The sequence below is a fragment of the Phlebotomus papatasi genome, chromosome 1 (assembly GCF_024763615.1).
Source record: "Phlebotomus papatasi isolate M1 chromosome 1, Ppap_2.1, whole genome shotgun sequence".
Lineage (NCBI taxonomy): Eukaryota > Metazoa > Arthropoda > Insecta > Diptera > Psychodidae > Phlebotomus > Phlebotomus papatasi.
In genome coordinates this window covers 35,438,054-35,462,891 of record NC_077222.1, presented here as the reverse complement: position 1 = coordinate 35,462,891, position 24,838 = coordinate 35,438,054, and the positions used below count along the sequence as shown (strand labels likewise).

At 33.4% G+C, this 24,838-nt stretch overlaps 1 protein-coding gene across 1 annotated transcript in view; it reads left to right on the top strand.

Annotated features, from left to right (window-relative positions):
- The window catches only part of LOC129798953 (membralin), a 116,693-nt gene extending 105,831 nt beyond the window's left edge, over window positions 1-10,862 (top strand). Inside the window, exons 9-10 of the mRNA XM_055842483.1 lie at window positions 2,183-2,733; window positions 9,487-10,862. Of these exons, the coding sequence (XP_055698458.1) occupies window positions 2,183-2,733; window positions 9,487-10,027 (1,092 nt within the window). The 3' untranslated portion in view covers window positions 10,028-10,862. The remainder of the gene's footprint in view (window positions 1-2,182; window positions 2,734-9,486) is intronic.
- The last annotated feature ends 13,976 nt before the right edge of the window (window positions 10,863-24,838 follow it).

The following is a 24,838-nucleotide window of genomic DNA, read 5'->3' as shown; positions in this document are numbered from 1 at the left end:
GACTCCATTCGGTTCAGATAAACGCTATCTAGAGCCTTTTTAACCTTTGACCTTGAAAAACCGTTATTAGGAATGATTCATGGGTATTTTCATTGAATCATTCTTTTCCAAATTCTTACTTTAAATAGACTCTGGAGAAGGTATTTATCAACGGATTGAGGCAAGTTTCGGTTTGTTGGAAAGATCTTGGAATCCCTGACGAAACTAAATTAATTTTGGTCGGTTATGGCCCTGACACATCTTTTAGATCAGGAAAATTTCATGTAATCGAACTTCAAATGCCTTTTTTTATTAAAAGCTTTGCATATATCTGTTCTTCTCTTTCGGTCTCTTCTTCTTTTGAACGTCACAACAAATTCAATTTATATCAACCTAATTTTGAGACCGAAAGGGTCTAGAGCTCTAGAGGTAGACTTATACAAATCTTTTGAGAAAGAAAGGAATGCGAATTTTAATTTTATTAAATTATACCGAGCTAAAAGGTATGCCACAGGAATTAAATTCGGTTAGTTACTTTAAGTGATCTTTAGAGTGTTTTATAAATTGTTATTTTGGTTGCGAACAGGTGAATAGTAAATAATATTAAGTAAAAAAAACCTTTGAAATGCTTAAACTCGTGGACTTAGTGATTTTACTCGTGATTCTTGACAAATAGCTCAAAAGTACTTTATAGGTATAGGCATTTAAGTTAGAAAGACGGGCATTCACCAAAGCTGTGATACTTTGTCACAGCTTTGGTTTTTGTTGTTGTAATATTGCATCTGTTTAATGAGCCACATGCATTTGAATTCCATGAACTTTGAAGCGATCAACAAGTAATCTCTCTATACCTATCAATTTTTCCCGATAATCGACGCTTGGAAAAACAGCTATCTTCACACTGAGAAAAAACGGGGGTGCGATTAACTTTTTTTTTACTCATAACTTTAACATCTTTTAGGTGTAAAAATATATCAACATTTTTTAATGTTAATTTTACACCTTTTTAAGGGTAAAATTAACATGAAAAAGGGTAACTTTAACCCCTAATACACCTAAAAGCATAATATTTACACGGATTTCGCATCAATACTGCAGGGTAAAATAAACTAAACATTTCCGGAATATTATTTTAACTTTTTCGGATTTCTCTCAGTGCATTTAGTTAGATCTCACGATCATAAATCATATATTAAGTGTCCTCATTTTTGAATCGACGCGACATAAGAATGTGGAAATGTTTAATATTATTTTTTCTGAGAATTCATTTTTCTGAGAATATTTATCTTTCACAGTTTCGACTTATATGGATCACTCTTTGATGTTTAATTGACAAAAAATCAATGTTTATATTACCTTGAATAGGAATGTACTTCTTGCGAAATTCAAATCGTCATAAGATCATAAAATTCTAAAAATAGATTATTTGAAAAAAGACAAAGAAGATCTAAGGGAGAGCAATCATATAAATATCATGTATCAGAATAAAGAAAGGAGAATAAAGTGAACATCGAAAGAAGCAACACGTCTTCTTTATTTCTCAACATTTTGATTTCTCCGCTCGGAAATCATAATTATTTGCTGTAAACGGTACTAATTACCCAGTTGCTGAACCTACCTACGAATTCACTTAAATTACTCCTAATTAGCAATTCTTGCATATTCTGTGTATTTTCATATTGTTACAAGCGGTACCGGCCAAAACCCCAAAAGCCAATATCTCGAACCCGAACGCCAATAGCCAAAATCCCAGAAGCCAAAATCCCGAAAGCAAAAATCTCGAAAGCCAAAATTTCTTAAAGCCAAAATCCCTAAAATCAAAATCCCGAAAGCCAAAATCTCAAATGGTCAAAATCGTGAAAGGGACGACAATATACGGAGAATTTTGAGATTTTGGCTATCCTACATTTTAGCCATTCGGGATTTTGGCTTTTTGGAATTTTAACTTTTCGCAATTTTGGTTTTCGAGATTTTAGCTTTCGGGATTTTGGCTATTCGGAATTTCGACCCATAAGATTTTATCTTTCGGGATTTTAGCTCTCGGGATTTTGATAGGGGCCCGTTAAAAGACTTGCTGACTTAGATGACGGAAAGCTCATCAAAGCGACCGATGAATATATCACATTTTTGTGATCTAAGCAAAAAACTCTGGCAACTCATCTGCAATTCTGTAACTTGTGGCACAATTCTCGCTTATTTGCAGCACTCGATGGTGTACTTTTTCCATCACTACGAGCTGCCTGTGATTATTCACCAAGCTCAGTTACAGCAACTCTTGATGCGATCTCGCCATCAGAATCACCAGAATGGCCAACAGGGGAATGCTGGGGCAAATCCTAGCAATGCAGCGACCAATGGAACAGTTCAAGGGCCCAACAATAATGCCCCTAGACCGGCAACGGGGGAGGCAAGGCGTCCGGGGGAGGGGGGAAATCGTCAGAATGACAACAACAACAATAACCACAATTTCTTCACAAATGTTACCTACCTGGCCAGGAGACTTCCTGTGCCCGGCCTAAGAAATCGCGAAGATACGCCTCTGATGCGGAGCATTAGAAACTTAATGGCCAACACAGTGCTGGGCGGCCTCATCAATAACAACGAAAACAACAACAATCCACGGATCCGCGTGGTTAATCTTGGCAATTTGCAGAGAATATCTCTGGGCAGGATTGCCATAACTCCCACAACAGTGCAGAGTGAGACTCAGACAACTGGGGGTGATACAGAGGCAGCTGCTGAGAATGCCAACAGGTGAGATTTTGTGATGTTTATTTTCTCGCGGGATGTTTGTAGAAGTCACGGATTGTTTGCGCGTTTATCATGTTTTTGTGGAGTAAGAAGAGCTCTATGAGATAAAATTACACAAGCTTATTTTTTGCACTAATTTTTTTTCTGAAGAAAAATAACTTGCTTCTGTATTATTTATAAAATATTATATTATAAAGTATTATTACAAAATATTGACATTTTAAAATTTGAAAAAAGTTGTAGGGTAAATGTCCTAATTCAAAACCATTTCCAGACGCTTCAACTTTGATAGAACATTCAACACATTAAGTTTATATTTTTTCTGAAGAGAATTACATAAATTTGTTCCTTGACTCTTCCAGAATGTTACTGTTTAGTGAAAATTCTTTAAATATAATTTGAAAACTTCTTAAATACAAGAAAAATACTCGAGCGTAAAATGCTTCTATTGGAAACATATTGATCCAAATGGAGACAAGGGAATGTTTCTAATTGGAGACAAACAATGTAAGTGATACCGCGACGAAAGGCTTCCAAAACCTTGCTGAGTTGCTCCTGAGCGCAGGATTTGTTCTTATTCCTGGTGTTTTCTCCTTTCCCTTCAAAAACCATAAGAAAATCTCTCTAAAAAAATCATATTTCCAGGGTTTCCTATTGAAGCATTTGCAGACACTTCAGAAAAATCCTTTTTGTTCACGATGTAATTATTTCATTTGAAAACTTCACGAACTTTTAACAATAGAGATTAGCACTTAATTTAACTAAAATTAGCCAGAAATATTACATAAATGTTAAACAAATCATTATGTTTTTCATTGGAAAACATGGTCGATCGATGAAAAATTTGATGGTGAAAAGGTACACTTTTAATTTTTCTGAGAAATTAACAAATTAAAGTTTGTGAATATGAATGGATTTTCGCTTTATTTTTGAGCAAAATTAACTAAATAATGAAACTGTGGTATAGAAAATATATAAATATAATAATTTAGTACTGTATCATGAAAACAATGATGTTTCCATTTGGTGTAGCGAAAAAAATCCATTTGGAGCAGGTTTTGAATTAGCTTAATTTAACCTATTTGTGAAAAACAAAGAATTTTTTAAACCAATTCTCTAAGCATCAGTTTGCAGAGGGAAAATTAAAAATTATTCATCATCATCTTTAAACCAAGAAAGTTCTAAAATTTATCATTTTTAAAGCTTTTCAAAAATTTGAAAACAAAGCATATTACTCCCGGAGTCCATATGGGTTTTAATTACTGAGGGCCGAATGGACAAACTGGGACGGATCTCCAGAATCTTCAAACTCACAAAATTTACAAAATTCAAAACCGAAATAGCCCATTTTTGCTCCGAGTGAACCTGATGTCAAAATTAAAAATTTCATAATCTGAATGAAAAGTAAAGGCAAAGTGAAGAATAGACAAGGAGAAGCTTTTGCTCCCCCCCCCCTACCCCCACGCGATATTTTCCAAAATTAAAGAAAAACGTGAAATGGTAAATAATTCGAAAACACTAAGATTTAATTAGGGCCTTTTCATCCAAGAAATGCCGCCCTACTAGTTCGAAACTGGGTGCATATCGGTTTAATACCGATACCGATTAAATTGATAAATTTTTAAAAACCATTCCGAAATAAAAAATTGTTTAAGTAAAACATATTTTAGAATATATCTTAGCATGAATAACAAGCATACAGAAAGATGAAAAACTAAGTCTGAGAAAGGTATATCAATTATACATTACCGTTTAGGTCCGCTGCAGTCTTATAGGAAGTTTCAAAATTTTTCAAAAAATCCAATTTTAAGCAAATCGATTGAATAATAGACCTTCCAGAAGTTTAACTTTGTTCTTCGAAAATTTTATATCGAAATTTTTTCAAACATATGTGTCTAAGGTCCAAATATTCACCTTGAATAACTCTAAAACATATTCGAAAATGAAAAAAATCCCAGGATCCGTTTTTCAAATATATATATATATATATTTCAAATATGGTTTTTGTGGGAAAGAGGTGGGTGGGGAGGGGTAAGAAAAAAGATCTTATTTGATAATCCTCTCGTTCAGTAATAACCTTCCCGATTTGCGAGCTCTCTCCGGTTGAGGTTTTTCGTTTACCGATTCGAAGGTAGGGGGAGGCTTTGATGTTTCGCATACAAAAATGATGTCCAAGTTAAGTAATTTTTTCTGACTACAACACGAACCGTATCAATTCACCAACTATGCCAAAAAAACCTCTTACTTACTAGGTTCAAAATCCTATCTCACAAAATCCTGGGAAATCCTCACATTTTTCTCTAGAAGAAAATGAAAATTTAATGGCGATTTGTCCGATAGTTCAATCAAGTTTCTATTTTCGCATATAATTTACATCACTCAAAAACGTCCCATTTTCACCGTAAATTTTGCACCCGACATTAAAAGTTACACATCATTGTTTAGACGGAACTCTAGTCTATCTGATTAAATAGTTTATGTGAGGAATAATATCTTTTAATATTACTTTTATGAAGATTTGTAAAAGGCATAATTTTATACACTGAGGAATCCATTTTCTTTCTTTGATTTTCAAATTCCATGAAAATGTCACTTTGGCAACCCCAAAATGTATGTGGAAATTTGAAGGTTATGTTGCATTGACGTCCGCAACACACAAGTGAGGTTATGTTAGAACATTAAAATTATAGTGTTGCCAGATTCACTATGCGATACATAATAATTCTTAATATCCGATCGATGAATATGGGTCAAGTTTGCGAATTTTTTTCCACCCACAAAAACGGCCTTCTTCATTCCAAGAGGTTTTTATACAAATTTAAACCCTAATAAGCCCTCTACATCCTGTGATAGTAGTTTTCCAAAAAAAGTGATATCAATTGTGCAAAATTGTACAAAATATTACACATTAAAATTACAGTTTTGCACCTGTTTTTAATTTTTGTTTCCTGAAACTAGGAAAAAAGAATTAGACACCCAATTTTTTCAGGAGAGGTGGGATTTAAGAGTAGCTATTAAAATATATAGCCATATGTGAGATTCATAAAGGAATACGGAAGAAATACGAAGTGTTTGATGGTAGCGTATATGTGAAACATCAAAGCTTCCCCCTATATCAGAGAGAACTTACGCAAAAACCCGTTGGAAGTTCGAACGTTTAAACCGACAAGTTACACAAAAGTGAGAAAATTCATGGAAAGAACATTTATATTACACAGTGCTCTTTGTTCTCCGGCACTTCGTTATCCGGGGACAGCTTCCAAACGCTGGCGGTTGATGTATTCAAAATTATTTTTACTAAACATGAAGTTTCTCCAGTGTGAATTAAAGAATTATTATCATTGTATCGAAGTTTTAAATACATAATTATGATAAAAAATTAAGCATAAGCACACCATGAAGAAAATTCTCTTGTGTATTTGACGGACAGAAAATAAATTCACACAGCACAAAATCATAAAAACCGTTGATCATTCAAAAAACCTTAATGTCATTTTGTCCCCCAGTCAGCCGGATAACGAAGAGTCGAGTGTAATAAAATTACGAATAAAACTTTCTGCCATCCTGAAATTCCACAAAAGTACACAAAAATTCATTTTTTTTGTAGCAAACGTATGCGTACAGTTGTTAACATTGTTGTTATTGACAATTAAAGTGTCAAGAATACCGAAATTCGAAATGGCAAAACAAACAGCGCTAAAGCGACGAGTACGTGAACTTGCACTTTAGGCTTCCGGTAGATTTGCGAATAGGTTTGGCTTGGCTTTAGAGTGCTTCTGTCTCTTCGAAAGGTTATTACTGAACGGAGCCAATATTGATTTATGGGGGGTGGTCGTCGAAGATCAGATGTCGATTTCCTTATACCGCTTGGCCTCTAGCCGTTTTACAAGTTGAAAATTCTGCTCTCTTTAAGTTCGAGCAGCAATATGCTCAGATTTAATGATTTTACTGCTCGAACTCCACGAAGAGAGCAGTATATATAATTCCTCGATTTCTTCACCCCCCAAAATTTCCACCTTCCATCGCCCGGAGACTACTTTTGTTGACAAATTTTCGCGTTTCAGGCGATTTCTGAGAAATGTCTTCATGCCCCTCATTTTTTGCCCACCCCTCCCCTTCCCCTCCAAAACTATGTTTTTTGGGATTGCTCAAAAACGCGTCGTGCGATTTTTGTCATTTTTGGATATGTTTTATGGATTACCCAGGCGAACATTTCGTTCTTAGACGAAAATAGCGTTGAAACATTCCTAATAACGGTTTTCAAGGTCAAAGATTAAAAAAAAACACTAGAGAGCGCATTTATCAAGCAAATCGGGTCATGTTTGGGGTCGTTGGAAAGGTCTTGGAATTACCGACAATTTATCAAAGATTGTTAATCAGCTATTAAAGTTCGATTTACACATTTAACGCATCAAAATTTTTTAATATTTATTTTCCCTCAATCTACAGTAGCTATCAAAAGTTTTTTGCCTCTCGTATAATCGGGAAACCAGGTGCAAAAATGATAGAAAAAATTACTTTTTCGATTTTTTTTTTTGAAAATTAGTTGCCTGTAATCCGTAGATCTTATTTATGTATTTTGGAAAAATTATTTAATTTTATTTCATATAAAAAATTATTGTTTTCTAAAAGTTAGTCATCTTTGAAAAATCAGAAGTTTGTTGCCTCATTTAAAGAACTAATTTAAAATGGTCAAAACATACAACCAACTTAATGTTAACCGGTTACATTTTAAGTTTATGTCATTTTAAAGGCAAATGTTGGGTTTGTACGTTGCTAAAGTTGTCTATGGTAAATACATGTATATAAAAGTATTGATAAATAGCAAGAAATAATCTATTTTTTGATAATTTATAATTTAGGTTAAAAATTGCAAATTACAAAAAGTTAAAAGGAGGGAAATTGTCCAGCTATATTGCCGGAATGAATCTTCGTCGTCAATTGTTTAATTTTATGGAAAATCTACAAAATATACATAAAATCGCCAAAATATATGGTGATAGGGTACGGCCACATCTAAAAAAACGTTACTGGACGACCAAAGGTTTCGACTCAGAAGGTCGATAACAGCATTATAAGTATCACTGATAGTGACTCTATGATGTCTGCTTCAAAAATTTGCAGTCAGTTGGTTACTGAAAGGACACAAGTCCCTAATGTTATAAAAATCAACTGAAAATGGTCAGAATATTTGGGAGACAAGCAATATTCCCAATATTCCATTGGTTAGCTAGTCTAATCTGAATAAATGGTTGTAGTTTTACTTGTTTAACATGTTTCAAGTAAATCTACAACCTTTTATTCAGATTGATCTTGTTTACCAATGGAATAATGCGAGCCACCCAAACATTCTTACTATTTTCTTTCAATATGGGCTTGTTTTTGTAACAGTAAGGACCTGTGTTCCTTCAGCAACCAACTGTCTTTCAATTTATGAAGCAGACATCATAGGGTCACTACCCAGCAACGAAAGTTCACGGTTGGTACCACAGTACAAGAATACCTGAACAACTATCAGTCACTTTATGGGAATTTAACATAGCGTGCCTCTTTGTGACTACTAGTCAATGTACAGTCAGTGACGCTAGAGCGGTGGCCACCGCTCTGAACTAGAAAAAGTTTATCATGGTGGCCACCACGCTCCGAACAAATTAGGAGGCCGCCACCGTCGCAGCCTATTCAACCGTGAATCTTTTCGTTGCTGGGTATCAGAGATAGTTACATTGCTGTTATCAACCCTCAGAGTCGATAGCCTAGGTCTGCCAGTAGCGTTTTCCAGATGTACTCGTATCTCATTACTATAATATTTGAATATTTTATGTATAATCTTTCGTGATTTTTCATAAAATCTAGTAACTAACGACGAAGATTCATTTCGGCAGTATCTCTGGACGATTTCATACTCTTTAGCTTCTTTTATCTTGCCATTTTAAACTAAATTATGAATTATCGAAAAACAGATTATTTCTTGTTCACTTTTAAACACATTTATTTATCATATACAACTTTAGAAATGTCCAAACGCACCATTGGCATCTCAAATGTCATAAACTCAATATATAGCTGGTTAATTCTAAGTTAGTTGCATGTTTTTGACCATTTTGAGTAACTTTTCAAGTGAGGCAACAAACTTTTGACGCATGAAGAATTAACAACTTTTGGAAAACAATAATTTTTTATATGAAATAAAATTAAATAATTTTTCCGAGATTCAAATAAGATAGATTACAGGCAACTAATTTGCGAAAAAAAATTAAAAAGTTTTTTTTTCTATCGTTTTTTGCACCGGTTTCTCGAACATACATGAGGCAACAAACTATTGACACCTACTGTACAAATAAATCTTTAAACTTTTTGAGTCAGTCTTTAAAAGATGATTCACATTTGTCATTGAGCTTTTAAGTTAAGCTAAGCTGAAAAAAACTAATCATGGATTTTATGGAACTTCTAATTCAGGCTACTTGTTTTAAGTTTGACACTTCTATTCTAGATTATTTAATGAAATATTTGTCGAGTATTATTTTGGCTTTTAAAGGAAATTTTATACTTTTATATTGAAGATTTTAATAGGGGAATATGAATCAATATTTGAAGACTGATTTGTGGATTTAAACTTCAGCTCAGAGATTCATCTAGTCTGTAAACCGTATTGGAACTATATTGATCACATTTCTTCCTTTTTATTTTGCTGTCATTCAAAGTTTGTCTGAATATCCTACTTAGGTATTCCTATCGCATTAAATTTCTTTTTCACAGCTCAACGACGACGACTCCGTTGAGTGCAACTTCAGCCGATCCGGCTGTGGCCAGTGAGGGTGGTTCAAGGAGTAATTTTCAGCGGAACTTCGAGGAGAATAATTACATTTTTCCCACTGAGACGTCCACGGTGGAGAGTCCCGTGGCGTCCAATTCACAAAATCAGGTGGATGTGCAGGAGGGGGTGAATGCATTGGTGGTGGGGGGGATGAGTCAGGTGGAAAAAATTGCCAGTAGCACTATGGGCAATCCGGATGAGGGTAGTGGTGATGGTACTTTCTATGTGGCACAATCGATTGCAAAGACGTGTGCTGATGCCTCAAATTCACATTCAGCCAGTCCGGGCGCCAAATTAAATTCCACGGAAGGGAATTCCCATGCGGAAATTTATAGTGCAAATAATGATGTTTCGGGAAATTATGATTCCGGCAAAACGGACGCCATGGTTCCCGGTGGGAGTGATGATGCGGATCGGGGACACAGGAGTGAGCATTTTCACGAGCAACATCCACCCGGTGACCCACCCAGGGATCAGCCCTAAGGGTTGCAGCTGTGAGGTAGGTGCGCGCAAAGTCATCCCGTGGAAAGTGTGAGTGTGAGTGAGTAATGCACTTTTGATCATTTACCTTAATTTGCTATATACATATATATATATATTTGAAGAAAACAAAAACTCTTTATTTTCTTGTACATATACTAATGACTGTGGAAATGGAGTGAATGATTTTTTTTTGAATGATCTGATGAGTAGATGATTGTCTAATTTTGTTTACAAACGGATATGGGTTGATGGACAAAAAGAAAAATCAAAAAAGAAAAAAAAGTTCTTAGAGATAGAGAGCTTCGAGGGAATTATAAATGGGAGAAGTTGCAAAAACAAATCCTCCAAGCTGATATTGATAAATTTGTGATCATTTATTTTCTGTTGATGTGGGAAGATTGTTGATTTTCTTTGGGTTTTTTCCACACTTTCCACATTTATTTGAGAGCGAAGAAGAAGAAAAGAACTTCAAACATTTAAAATAAAGTTGTTTTCTCACGATTTTTACCTCTTTTGTACATAATTTCTTCGGCTAACTTTGCAAAAAAAAAGGTTTAAAAAAAATCTCTCTAACTGCCCGATGTTCTTTTCCGTGGGAATTTTCTTTTGGTATGTGGAAGAGTTTTCTCGTCAATCACTTTGGGATCACTTCATGGCGATTTCTTCTAAAAAAAAATCGATTTTTAGAGAAAAGAAAGAAACTATAATGCAAAAAGATAGAGAGATAGGAATTGTGTAAAATTATATTTATGATAATAGTTTGTAAATGAATTATTCTGTAATGATTATACTTGAAAAGCAGAAATAAGAAGTGTCAATAAATGGATTGAAAGTCTTTTAATTGTTTAACGGGGGGAAACCTGTTGGATTTGACTAACTGTACTTTACAATTTTGCTCTCAATACTGACGGGATTTTCACAAAATTGCATGCACGGTGTAACCTCTCTCACTTTTTTTCCGCAGTGATTTTGATAAATTATCTGAAAATAATGTTAAGTGATTGTTTTTTTAAAGTGAAAAGACAGGAAAATATGCTACATGAAATTTATTTTATTTCAGACACTGTGAAAATGTTGAAAAAAAATCATTAAAGTGATACAGTTTTTATTCAGAAAAAAAAGTTAAGTGAAAAAATTGTAAAGTTATGTTCCAATAATTCAACAGAAAATACCTGCTCAAAAATCAACAAATCAACAACAAAGTGAGTAAGAATTTAATGATTTTTGCAGAATTCTTTATTCAATATTTTTCTCATAAATACAATTAGCTCAACTTTGATTTTTTTAATGATGCTGCGAAAAAGAGTAATTTCACATTTTTGTTGGAAATGTTTTTTTTTCTTTTTTTAATTTACATCCTTAATTACACAAAAATATTTTTGAAAAATTAATTACCCAGGACATTTTAGAACAATTTTAATTAATTCTTTATAGTACTGATTTTTAACTAACATTTAAAGTCAATCGTCTCATACGGCAAAGGTACATTAATTTGCTTCTGTACCAACAATTAAAAATACTAATTTCTCTATACATAATATTTACTACTACACAGTAAAAAAATATGTAAAATTTTACTACTATAATAATGCAAAATCGACCATTTTAGTTGTTTATTTTAAAATGTTTAAAAAATGCACAACATTTTGGTAATTTATTGTCACGCGATTGAAAATTACCACTATTGTAGTTGAAAAATTTTCAACAATGTTGTGTAATTTGAAAATGTGTAAAATTTTAACACTATAATAATGCGAAATCGGATAAATTAATTATTTAATTGCGATCTGTCTAAAATTTCTCACTGTTATAATCATAAAAATTTTTCAACAATGTTTCGTGATTTAAAACTGTTTAACAAATTCTAAAAATTACCACTATTATAGTATGATTACAGTTTTCACATTATTATAGTGTGAAAAAATACACAACTTTATGGTATTTTTTGTCACATGTTCAAAAATTAACACTATTATAGTTTGATCATAATTTTTAACACTATTATAGTGTGAAGCCTTGTATATTGCAAACAAATTTGTTGAATTTTTAAACAAAAGTTGTGTAAAAATTGTTGAATTTCCAATTAAGACTTATACTTCAGTCGAGATGCTTTTCATTGGGCAAAAGTCATATAGAACCTCAAATATTTATATGCATAATAAGTATATCGTGAAGATCCGAGCACCAGATGTAATCATTTCGCATTAGGGGGGACCCGAGTATAGGAAAAACCAAAAAATGTCTTAAAAGACAAAAAAATCAAAATCTTCGAAATGAAATGAAAATTCAACATAAACCAGAATTCAACAATTTTTGAATTGAGCTTAACACATCTTGTGAGTTGCAGTAAGGTTTAGGTTAATAAGATTAGCAACAAGAACTTTTAAATCTTGTTGGTTTATAATGAGGAACGATTTCACATGAATAATACTATGCGTGAAAGTCCCCAAATAACTAAGCAATTTCATGTCTAAACGGACAAGTTCTAAAAAAAATAGTTTGGAGCTTGAAATACTAAGACAAATTTAAGTTGATGAATTAAGGGGTTATGTGGGTCATGCAGACCATAAAGCAGTATGTCCTTGACATACTTTGTAAGGTAATAAAAAATGTTTAATTCGAGCCAATTCGAGCTTTTAAGCATATAAAAGTACAATATTTTAAATATACGGGAGACTGGGGCAAAAAGTCACAACGGATATTTTATTTTTTTACAAACTACTCGAGCGCTTCAAAAATTTCTAATTAGCGCAGTTTTATAGGAAATTTACCGCTCTACAACTTTGTGAAAGTAATTTTCCTCTGTTTTGTAAGCCAATTTCTAAAAGGTAATTTTGTGACTATTCTCAAAAATGATGACATTGGGTATTATCATATTTTGATTCGCTTCGTTACGGGCTTCCGTAAATTTGAAAAAATACCTAGAGGACACATTTTCATAGAAAATTTATTCATCTACACCTTTGTAAAACACCGTTTTCTCTGCGAGAAAAGTGAGAAAACGAGAAAATCGCTTTTCAAGCTATTTTAGAAAAAACACACAAAGACTGCAAATCGTTTGACCAATCCAAACAACAAGCGACGAGACATAATAATGACGTTTCTTTTCGCCGTGAGACATCAGAAATTGCTTCGCTTTTTTGTTACTTTTTGCTCTATAAATTTTGTTACTTTTTACCCCAAATGGCCATATTTAATAAAAGGATTTCTGGAAAAAAGAACTTTTGTGAAATTCTAAAATAGATATCTGCTTCCAATTCAAAAAATCTAAATTATTTAGAAAATATTCACCAGTGAATCAATTTTGGGAAATAAGTAGGTAATAATTGTTATCTTCTGCAAGGAAAATATTTCAAAAATAGGGTTAAAATTTTCGATATTTTTTATTTTCAAAATCTTTGTTCGAATTCTAACAAACTTATGACATTGAAGAAGGTCTATGGAGGCTATCTATAGAAAAAAATTTGAGCCGATATCTTTTTTACCTTGGAAGATATTGAATTTTGAATTTTTCGATTTGTCACTCTTTGCCCCAGTCTCCCCTACTTTATGAAGTTCTCATTACAAAATTTTAAAAATTCAACCATTTGGAATTGTTTTTTGGATACGGTTTTTTGAAAGAAAAAACCGAAACTGAAAAACTGTTGTCTGATTATTTAAACTCCTACTTATGCGAAACATATGTTTTTTCAAAAGAAAGTCTCCGAAAATTAGAGATTTTAAGATTTTAAAATACAAATTGAAAAAATATTAAAGGTTATTTGCCGGTTAATGCTTGTCACCGTTAAATTGAGAATTGAATTAGTTATTAGAAGTATTAGAAGGAAAGGTAAGAGTTTTTCTGTCAGAGTTTTGAGGCTTTGAGAGCAAGAAATTATCAATGATTTTTATAATACAGGGTCGCTGAAAAAAATGCAACAAACTAACGGCGTTATCACGCTTGCACATTAAAATTTTAATGTGATTCACATTAATTGTCGCTTGTGAGCGTCCAAATATGTTATTTGTGTCTTTGAGTCACTTAATATTTGGAGTTTTTCTATTTATTGATAAAGAAGTGGACTTGGCCTGCAAAAATAAGTTTAAATTTACCTAGAGAAAATCGCATTAATTTTTCGCATTAATGCTATAAATCAATTTATATCAAATTTTGCGGGCCAAGTCTACCTTTTTATCAACAAATAGATCAAATTTTGAATATAAAATGATTCAAACACACAAATTAGACATTTGGACTCTCACCAGCGACAATTAATGTGAATCATATTAAAATTTTAATGTGCAAGTGTGATAACACAGTTACGCTTATGTTGCTTTAGTAACAAAGGTTTTTATGCTCATTATTTTAAAAGGGCTATGGAAAAATCGCTAAACTTAGAAGCGCCCCATACGTCCGCATCCCAATTAGGAAAATTTTAAGAAATGTCGAGAAACTACTAAACTTAATTTTAAATTCAATGAAATACGGCTGTTTAGCTTAAAGGTGCCTCTTATATGTATTTAAGTATATTTGATAGCATAAAATATTTTAGACTCATACTTTTCTCTGATTGGATAAAGTTTTATAAGTGTTCAAGCTTGAGCCAATCAGAGAACATTATTTTTTTTAATCAAACTTTTATAGATATTGTGACATTAAATACTCCAAATTGATTTTAAACGTCTCCTAATAATCTCATAGTTTCACACATATTGCTTTTAATTTCCTTGCGTAATCCTTTTTATTTATTTTTTTATCGTCCTAAGGCTTCAAAGGGGTCGGTTTCATCATCAGAAAGGTAAGTCAAACATTTATACAACTCATTTACCCTCTAGACTATTTTTCTTGCAAAAACATCCACTTAGACTATTACACATTGGGGTCTCCTTGAAAGAAAAATCTGGTTGATTTTCCCTCCTGCTGGCATCCTGATTACGATTTTCGTCTACCCGGGGAACGGATTGTTAATTATTAATTAGCACACCTTTTCATTTGACAGTGATTAAAAGTTGGCTCAATGGACTTTTTTCCTTCTATTTTTTATCGTCCATGTGCCTTAGATGTTGGTCTTATTTTCAACTCCTTCCGGCGTTGTTGACAGTGGTCCAGCTCTCAAAAAAATAATAATAAAAAAAAAGAATGAGAGAACTTTCTGGGCAGAGGTTAAAGAATCTGTGAGATTGGAGATTCCACAATCCCAAGGAGTTGGTGAGAAAGAAGATGCGAATCTGAAAAGCAAAGGCTTCAAGGTGGATGAAGTTAGTGGGAAAGAAGGGAAGGAAATGACTTTTATGAATTGAAATTATTTTCCATTATACGAAATAAGGATAGAAGGCTAAGGAGGGGGTTGGAGTGGAGGAAAAAAAATTGGAAGATGAAGGAAATTCAGTGTGCAACGTCGATGGGTTGTGTCCGGTGGGTTTTTTTTCACGTTCCAGATCCTTGGAGAAATTCTGCACGTGAATTGTGGGTTGAGAATGGCATTTCCGTATATACACATAGATTTTTGCGAGAAAGCAATATGCTTTTAAAAAGTGCTTAAATTTTAATTAGATTCTTGAATAAACACATTTATCATATTTTATATATTCCCTTTACTTTCCCTAACTTCTTGCAAAATATTTTTTCCGCCATATCTCTTTACATGTTTTGGTATATCTAAGAAAATTTCCTTATAATTTATTCGTTTATTTGGAAGGATGCTTTCTTGTTGTGCTAAACATTCGCTCTTACTTTTGGCCATGAATTAATGAGGGGAAAGCTATAGAGTTCGCAGAATAGGGAACTGCTCTTGTTTTAAATGTGCCCTAAATGTGTTTTTCACGTCCCTCAGGTCTCGATAATATTCCGTTCGTGGAAAGTTTTTCAACTTTTTTTTTTAAACCAAATTATTTGTTTATCTTATATGCTTGAAATTTCATACATAGCATTGTTAAGCTACACATTTTATTGCCTACACTGGTATATTATTTACGTAAACAGATTAATTTATCTGCATTAATAAATCTGAAATGTATTTAATTAAAACTTAGCTTTAAGTATTTGCAATTAAATATTTAATCCTGTAAAATGTTTTTTGTAAATTAGTGATAAAATGATAGATTTGGCTTACTAAAATACGCTTAAATATGCTAAAACTACATTAAAAAAATATGGTTGTTGATTAATTTTAAAAATTTATTTGAATTGAACGCAACAACGCATTACAGTAGTATTTTATGACTTTCACAATTTTATTGTGGTCAATCAGGTAATCTTTTGAACTAAATTGTTTCCACAAAATTTATTTATTCTTAACTAAAAAAATTGTAGTAAAAAAGTAGATTTTATTGCTATGAATTAGTGACAAACTTGTTAGAAGTGAGGATCCATTAATGGGAGTAAACCACCAAGATTCTCCGAAGGTATGCACGCACAGGGTATTCTTTTTGTCAGAAAATGTTCTGATTTTTAATAAAATCGTAAACAAGATCGCCTCGAAAGCTACTTCTTGGCCTATAAATCTAGCATGGAGTCCCTTTGCATAAAAGATGCATAAGTGCTTTATAAGAAACGGATTTCTTCTGTTTCAGTAATATCATATATTTTTGCGGAGTAAGAGAAACCTTAGTAGAATTAGACATTAGAATATTGTTTAGATATTATTAAATTCAGAATTCACACTCCTTTTCTTATTCATTCAAATATTTATTAGTCTGTTTCAATTTTTTTTCACAAATTATGCATAAGGAAAATTAGATTTTCTGACTGATTTTGGTCCGGTCTTTCCTATTTCACAATAAAAAATCCTGCTGGACATTTGAATTAAGCAAATTCCTGCAGTGTATCATGGCAGTGATAAATTTTAAGTAGTTATATGTAGAATTTAGCACCTTTAATGAGCAATACTCGTATTAAAATTTTAATGTGAAATTAACGCGACTTTTTTCGATAATTTATCGTCAATATAATTTCATTATCACTTTACTGTCAGGAAATCAGGTGATTTTATTTTGTTGATCTTAACATACAAAGCACTTTTGAAACTAGACACAAGGTTAGGGCGATTGGGTACCTTTGGTTTGGGGTATAAAATATAGCTTTTTGTCCTATTTTTAAGTAGACATGGACTTTACCATGATATTATTTAGCTCGATAAAGCAATTGTGAAGCTAAATCGTATTGCGATAAGGCTCAATTCCTTTTAAGAATGCGAGAGAAAAGCCCAATTTCAAGTGTGCCCCACCCCCCCCCCCCCCAAATCCGATGAAATAGTAGGTCTTTAAAACAGGGCCGAGCTGTACTTAAAAAATAAGGCGACTGGATTTTTTTTTGTATCTTGGTTCTTTAGTTACATCCCGGTGAGAAGGGTTAAAAAAGCTTTTCTCCATGACCGGAATGAAACCCTTAACACTTTCATTAACCTCCAATATATTTTCTGTGGAGAATTACCTGTGGTAAACAATAATTTCTCTGTGATAGGATTCTGTGATATCTAATACCCTCTTCTTCCTGCCCAGTTTACCTATAAATATATTGTGGTGTTATAAATCTGTCAGGGACTGTGTGTTTCTTGGGCTTCCTTCTACCGTTTGTGATATTCACGTACCTGGAAATATATATTCCTTTATTAAATATCTTCAACAGTGATCCGGAACGTAGGCGGCTGGATTTTCCAGAAGACGTTTCCTCGATGACCGCCAAATGCCCTTCTCTAAATCCACTGAGGCAGTGAAACACACTTTTCACCTTCACCAATTATTTATTTCCACAATTTCTCCACTACTAGACTGAACACAGTTTAACTCTACGTCACTGTCGTTTTTTAAGCAATTTTACTTTAATATTTTAATTATAATTCACAAATAAATTTAATACACTTTTCTCCTCACGTCTCTTTGTCAAATCAAGTCTCTTACGTAACTCTCTGACTCGTTCCCCCTCATTCCCCTACTTTCTTTCCAGCTGATCTTATTCACCACTTTTTCCTCCTTCTCTCTCCCTCCATGCATATTCAAAATCCAACCGTCTTTTGTCTCTTATTTTTAAGAGGTCTTATAGAATGGAAATTCTATACATTTTCCAAAAAACTTTATCAGCTCCAGCGTCACTTTGCTACTGTACAAGGACAATTTTTTCACTGCAGATGATCTCTTTATCAATCTTGAGTACATATGGAAAATCGGTGGCGGCCAAAAACCCGAACATCAACATCCGTAAAGGCCAAAATCCCGAAAGATAAAATCCCGAATGTTCAAAATCCTGAAAGGGATGAAATTATATGGAGGAAAATGTTTAGAATAATTTCCCAAGACACAGAAGATTTCCCTTTACTTCCAGCAAGCGCGGGTACAATGGTGGGAGTAGCTGTGACACTTTTAAGAATTCGGAATTTTGGTTTTCGGGATTTTGGCGTTCGGGATTTTGGAGTTCGGGATTTTGGCTGCCATCGTTCATGAGATGCAATTCTTTTAAGATATTTTGGGCAAGATACATGTACTAGCGAAGTTTTCTCGGAAAGCTTCTTCACTCATCCTTGTTTGTTCGTGATTATTTGTCAAAAACAAGGCTTTACGCATTCCTCGACTTACCATTTAGAATTGATCCCTATAGGGTTATTTTTCTATCCCAAGAAATAAAAAGAAACCCCATCAAAAGATCACGTTTTGGAACGATTAAGGGGATAAAGACCCTATCGCCGGAACTGATTGTAACCATATCAAAAAGCGCATACCAGAAGGATTTCGACTATTTTAAAGAAAATAAAATTATAATTAAGAATAGATTAATATTTTTAGAGAAAAATAAGGACTTACTTTTTGAACACACCTCATATATCAAAACGTTCAAACCAAATTTCCGAAGCTTTAAATAGCATTTTAAAAATCTTTGTGGTGAATTTGTTCTGATGAAATAGGGTGAAGTAGTGCAAAATTTATCAAAACGGATATTTATTTATTTTTCAACAGCATTCAAGAAATTTAATCGACTTATAATAATAAGAAAATTTGTTGTTGAAAGAAAATGTGCTTTTCGAGCTATGTTCTATAGATTGTAGATTGTAGATAAGTGTCCTAGGATGGGATGCAGCTATGTTGAGCAGGTAATGAGCTCTGCATTTCTAGAAGTTTAATCCCTAATCTCAATTTCATTTATTGCTCTGATCCAGAAATTGAGTAGATCACTCAATCGGATTATCTGTAAATTCCTGGAGTCTATGGTGTTTTGTCCAAAAGTTATGTTCTATAAGTGGATATTCTGAAGATATCAAAAATATTGAGGAAAATTTTGTCATGAATGGGATAATTTGTGACGTTTCACTATCGCAGACGGAAAAAATCTGACATTTTTTGTAAAAATAATTATTCTTCAATATCACTTTATCAAAGGTCATTTTACTCAATTTCAATGAAAAATGTGTTTTAATTAAGTCAATCGCTATTTATTGATGTTTTCTGAAAGACGAATATTCCAAAAATAGAGCTCAACATTTTAATTGATTTTTTCCCTATATTTCATGTTCTAATTCTTTTAATCTTTAGGTTTAAGACGGTTTATGAAGCCTAAATATCTATGATAAAAAAGCAAATGGTTAAAACTCTAGGGGAAAGCGCGTTACCTTCTGATGGCATAAAATTCAAACAAATCAATCCTTTTCTATTTTCCCAGTGAATTTTACGCATTGAATCTTATCAGGAAATTTGAATCATCAGTTTAGCTATTAAAATAAAATATTAATAAAATGGTTTAAATTTATTAAAAATATATTGAAAGGAAAGAAATGTTCGAAGTTTAAGTCATTCTAAGGTAGAGTGCTTTTCCATATGGCCACTGGTCCCAGAATCGCCACAAAAGAGAGCAGAGATGCATTTTGTAGGTACTGATGGGAGTCCTTGAAAAAAAAAAGCCTTTTTCGTTCCGAAAAATCGATATTTTGACAACGAATTACGCAAGAACCGGTGAAGTGATCTTGAAAAATATAGAGTCAGTGCGTTACCTAAACTTTTTATTCATGCAATACAACTCCTACCCCACCCATTTTAGTCTCTTTTATTTTGGACAATATGGAATTTTGAAATTTTCAATTTGACAAATTGTATCCTATGCATCCTATGTCTCCCCTATAGTAACCTTTATAGTCGCCAACTCTGGGCGGTACTGATTTACATCTTCCTTCAAACGATAACTTATTTAATGTTTCGCTCAAAGTTCAGTCTTAATCCTGATAGAGTATCTCATGGTAGATGATTCCGTTTCACTCTTTTCAAACCTACAACAAAATATTTCTGATAGATCTAAAGTCAATCCTTGGTTTTCCCACAGTTTAACCCGCTTTGTAGATCCTCATCCGGAATCATCATTGCTTTTAAAAAAGCGAGCTTTTTTTGATATGGTTTTTCAATATATTGGCAATATATTGATAATAAGTCAAAATTGATATTTTTACTAACCGATTTGAATTTCTTACTTAGGGGAGGATGGGGTAGTTTTTCAGGAGACATTTGCTAAACAAATAAGAACCGTATTCAAAATAAATATGTACCGTTATGGTGTCTACACACTAGAAGCAATTTTCGTCAAAAATTGTATTTTTCTTTAAGAAAATTCTGACTTTTCTACCTACAAGCCTAGCGGAAATTTTCTTTAAAAAGGCATTTTTTAAAGAACTTGCTCCTAGTGTGTATAGGCCATTAGTTTCTCATGGGTATTTACTATCTGAAAGTACACAGGACAAATCCCTAATAATTATTTTTCGTCCCAAAAATCTTTATTTTTGAAAAATTTTGTAATTTACTGATCAAAAATGTTTTTTTTCAATTTTTTTTCCAAAATGAAATAACTGTGACAATATTTCTATAACTAATTTAAAAAATCTTAATTGAGTTATGAAAAGCCTTTTTTATTTACAATTTTTGTATTTCTTGACAAAATTATTGCTTAAATACTTATATAGAGCTACAAACATTATTATTCTGGCTTTATGATACAGTTTATTTGTTTTTTTTTATTTGTAATGTCCCAAAAAATTCAAGAATTGTAAAATCTTTTAGCTCCTTTAAAGATCTCATTCGGTACAGAAGATTTCAGGGCCACTTGTTTCTGATAATAGTCTCTGGGAGCTACACCTTGGAGCCTCGGGGGGATTACATTTTGAAGAAGAGTTGATGAAGATGTACAATCACGGAACCTTTGCTTTTGTATCTCAAACCCAAAATCCTCCTGATTCTTGATACCTTATGTCTGCGTTATGTTTTTGTGCAGAAAACACGAAACAGATTTTCCGAGGCATAAATATTCCTAACCATCTCTTCATTCAAGGCTCCCCATCCCCAATGGATGGGGATAAAAAAAATTCTGCCACACCAAAAAGCTGCAGCTAGTGTTTCACAAAATCATTCCTCGGGAGCTTCTTCGTCTGTAATGTATTCAAATTGAATCTTAAAATATTTTCGTATAATACAACATTATATAAATATGGTATGGAGGTTGAGAGAGGGCGAACATGGTTTTCGAGCTGTTTACGCTGGAATCTCGTGAATATAAAATTATGATAATGAAGATGGGAGAATCTCTATAGAGTGGGTGGCAGTGAAGAACTGCTTCTGGAGGAGTTGGAGTGTCTTGAGAAGGGAGGAAAAAAAGGCCCCAATCGACAGTCGTTTAGAATAAAAATATTTTTTGCCACTTTCCACCCATCCGGATACTTCGTGTTTCCTGGAACCAGAATAAGAAACTCGGGTGGTTTGGGTGAGAGAAAATTCCGTATGGACAGTGCGTAGTCAATTGTGGTAAATTGACAATAAGGAATTTTTCATTGGGGTGCCTGTTAAAAATGCACCATGGAAGAAGTTTCTACGAAACCACCCACTCGGCATTTTATGTCACTCGCTTTGGTAATTATTTCGACGAAGTGCCATATATACACTTTGGGAGAATCGTTTTAGCGTTGAACGGAAGACTTTTATGCAATTTTCTTCTTAAGGAATTCCAAAAGACAGTTTATTGCAAGAATGGGAAAATCCCCACTGGAAGATAATATTAGGTGAGATTCTTAACAATCTCACCTACTATAATCCTAACAAAATTTCATGTCGTCCGATCGAGCTCAAACTTGGCCAAAACGTGTTTCAGCACTTCCTGATCACGAATATATATGTGGCTAATTTACGTTCCCGGCCGGCCGGCCGGCTGGCCGGCCGGCCGGCCGGCCGGCCGCTCTTTGGAGCTTAATAGCTCCTAAACTAAAAAAGATATCGACTTGCGGTTTTCGGCAAAGGTTATATATCGGGTGAAAATTGCAACTTGGTGCATAGACCCCCCACCCCCCACCCCTCCTTCCGCCATTTTGAAGACCCCCCTTTTTTTGTTTTCTCAATAGCTCCGCCCCTATGGCATCGAGCGGGCTCAAATTTTAGTATGTTATAGCTGGGCCTTAGAGCTTTCCATCAATACCAAACTTAAGGTCCCCCGACCCCCCTGACCCGAGCTATAAGGGTCCAAAAAAAATTTCTTAAAATGGCCATAACTCCGGTTCTAATTGTCAGAATTTAAAAAGTGAGGGCTTTTTGGAAAGCTCTCGTGAAATGCCACTTCCCCTTCTAACATCGCAAGTTCATAAAACCACCGCTAGGGGCGCTATTAATAAAAAGAAGATTTTCAAATCTTATAAGTTAAATAACTCAAAAATTCCATTGTGCATCGGGCTGAAATTTTAGTATGTTGTACCCGTTGATTATACCTATCAAACAAAAAAAACCTTAAGTCGATCTAAAACCCCTGACCCGAGCTATAAGGGGTCAAAGTTCGAATATTGACCGGCCACTATCTCCGGTTCTAACTAACATAGCGACCTAAATTTTACCTTTTTGGTTTCGTCTCGATGAGCACTTTCAGATGGAAGTTCAAAAAGTCACCATAGGTGGCGCTGTGATAGCGTCAAAATTCATCGAAATTCAAAGTCACTTTTCTCAAAAACGGCATTGTGCAAGTTAATGAAATTTTAGTATGTTGTAGTCCAGTCTAGGACGTTTCCAAAATGGTGCGTATGTGCGCTGTGGTTTCAATAGAACCGGAGATATGAGGGGTCAAAGTTCACGAAATTCAAAAAATCATATCTCCGGTTCTATGTTACCGATTTTGATGAATGAGGGCTTAAACGAAAGATCTCACCAAATGCTACAACTTTCTAGAATATTTAAACTTCGTGGGACCAACACCAGGGGCGCCACAGTCGAAAAACCAATTTCAATATCGCATAACCTCAATTATCTCGTCACGTGCTTAACCGATTTTGATGATTACTTCGACATAATTGTAGAGGACATTTGTCTCTACATTTCGTCCATACATTATTTTCCACTAAGACTACGCTATCACTCGGATTTTGCCGTTTAAGTGTGAAAAAATTGATTTTTCCCATAATAACGCTTTGAAATCACTCAGATGCCAATTTGACTGCCTCTACTCCACCAAGACACTTAAAATAGGGGTTTAAATGGAAAGTTCCACAAAATACAACAATTCTTTGATATAGTTGAAGTTCAACAAATGACTACTTGGGGCACTCTGATGGATGAAAAAACGAGTTAAGAAACAAAAAACCTCGCTTATCTTGGCTTCTGAGTAATCGATGAGATCATGTTCAATGGGAAAATTATAGAGAACATTCTGGTCTACATTTCACCCATATATTACTTTTGTGCCAGTTCATCCAAATCCTTGATATTTTGGTTTAAATACAAAATTTATATAATTTCACGAATTTGATACAAGATAACTGAATGGCGTCTCCCAACTTCAGCTCTAAATCGAATTTGCATGCACTCCGAGTTAGCTCACGTTAAGAATCTCACCTACATAAGCCGGTTAGGATTATCTGTCCCTTTTTCATCAACAATTTATATTTATCACGGTCTTTAAAAAAGTAAAACTGTTTACACTTTTTTTTTCAATTAATTTCTTTCCGAAAATACGAAAACTTTTAACTTCATTAAAAGGTTCTATGGGGTCATAAAGAATTTTATTTCTGGGTAATATTTCTTTTAAATCCTATCTCAACTCCAATTTTTTATGGTACAGAGAATAGGTAAAGATTTCACTTAATATAAAATAATGTGATCCTTCCATGAATTTTCCTTCGTTTTTAGATGACAGGATTAGGTTTTTTTTTTTGGATTTCCGGATGAAACTATTTGGAATTTACTTAAATTTTAGATTCACGCAAATGGATACAATCATTAAAACTTGAAAGTATAATGGGAAAAATAGTCCAACCTTTCGCCACGAATGAAACCTGTACCATAGAATAGGTATTACCAAAGATAACAACTTTCATTTCGGGACAAATCCCAAAAGTAGGAAAAGCATTAGAGCGTAAAACATATGTTTAATAAATGTGACGATTTTTTTTACAAAACTCCTTTTAAAAAATGACGGTTTATATTATGTTGGTCGTTTAAAAGAACAATTTATAAAGTAGGGTTCAAAATAGATCTTCCTAGAACAAACCATCTTTATCTCTTCATTTCCTTGCCATTTTTTATATCTTCGTAATTACTATTTGAACATCTTTCAAATTCATAAAAAGGGATTGTACGTAGGGTAGGGGAAAGGCTCATAATTTTGTCCAGTTTCTTATTTTGGACACTTTGAGGATAAAATTGGACACTAAAAATAAATTGATTAAAATGATGAATTTTTATTTCAATATTTGATGAATAATGAATTCTATCTAAATATTTGTTCTTTTCGGAAGATTTTAACACTAAATACGTTAAATTTTGAATATGATTTGAGTTGAAATTGCTTTGTTGAAAATTCAGTGTGAGCAATTGCTTACGAGAAATATGACA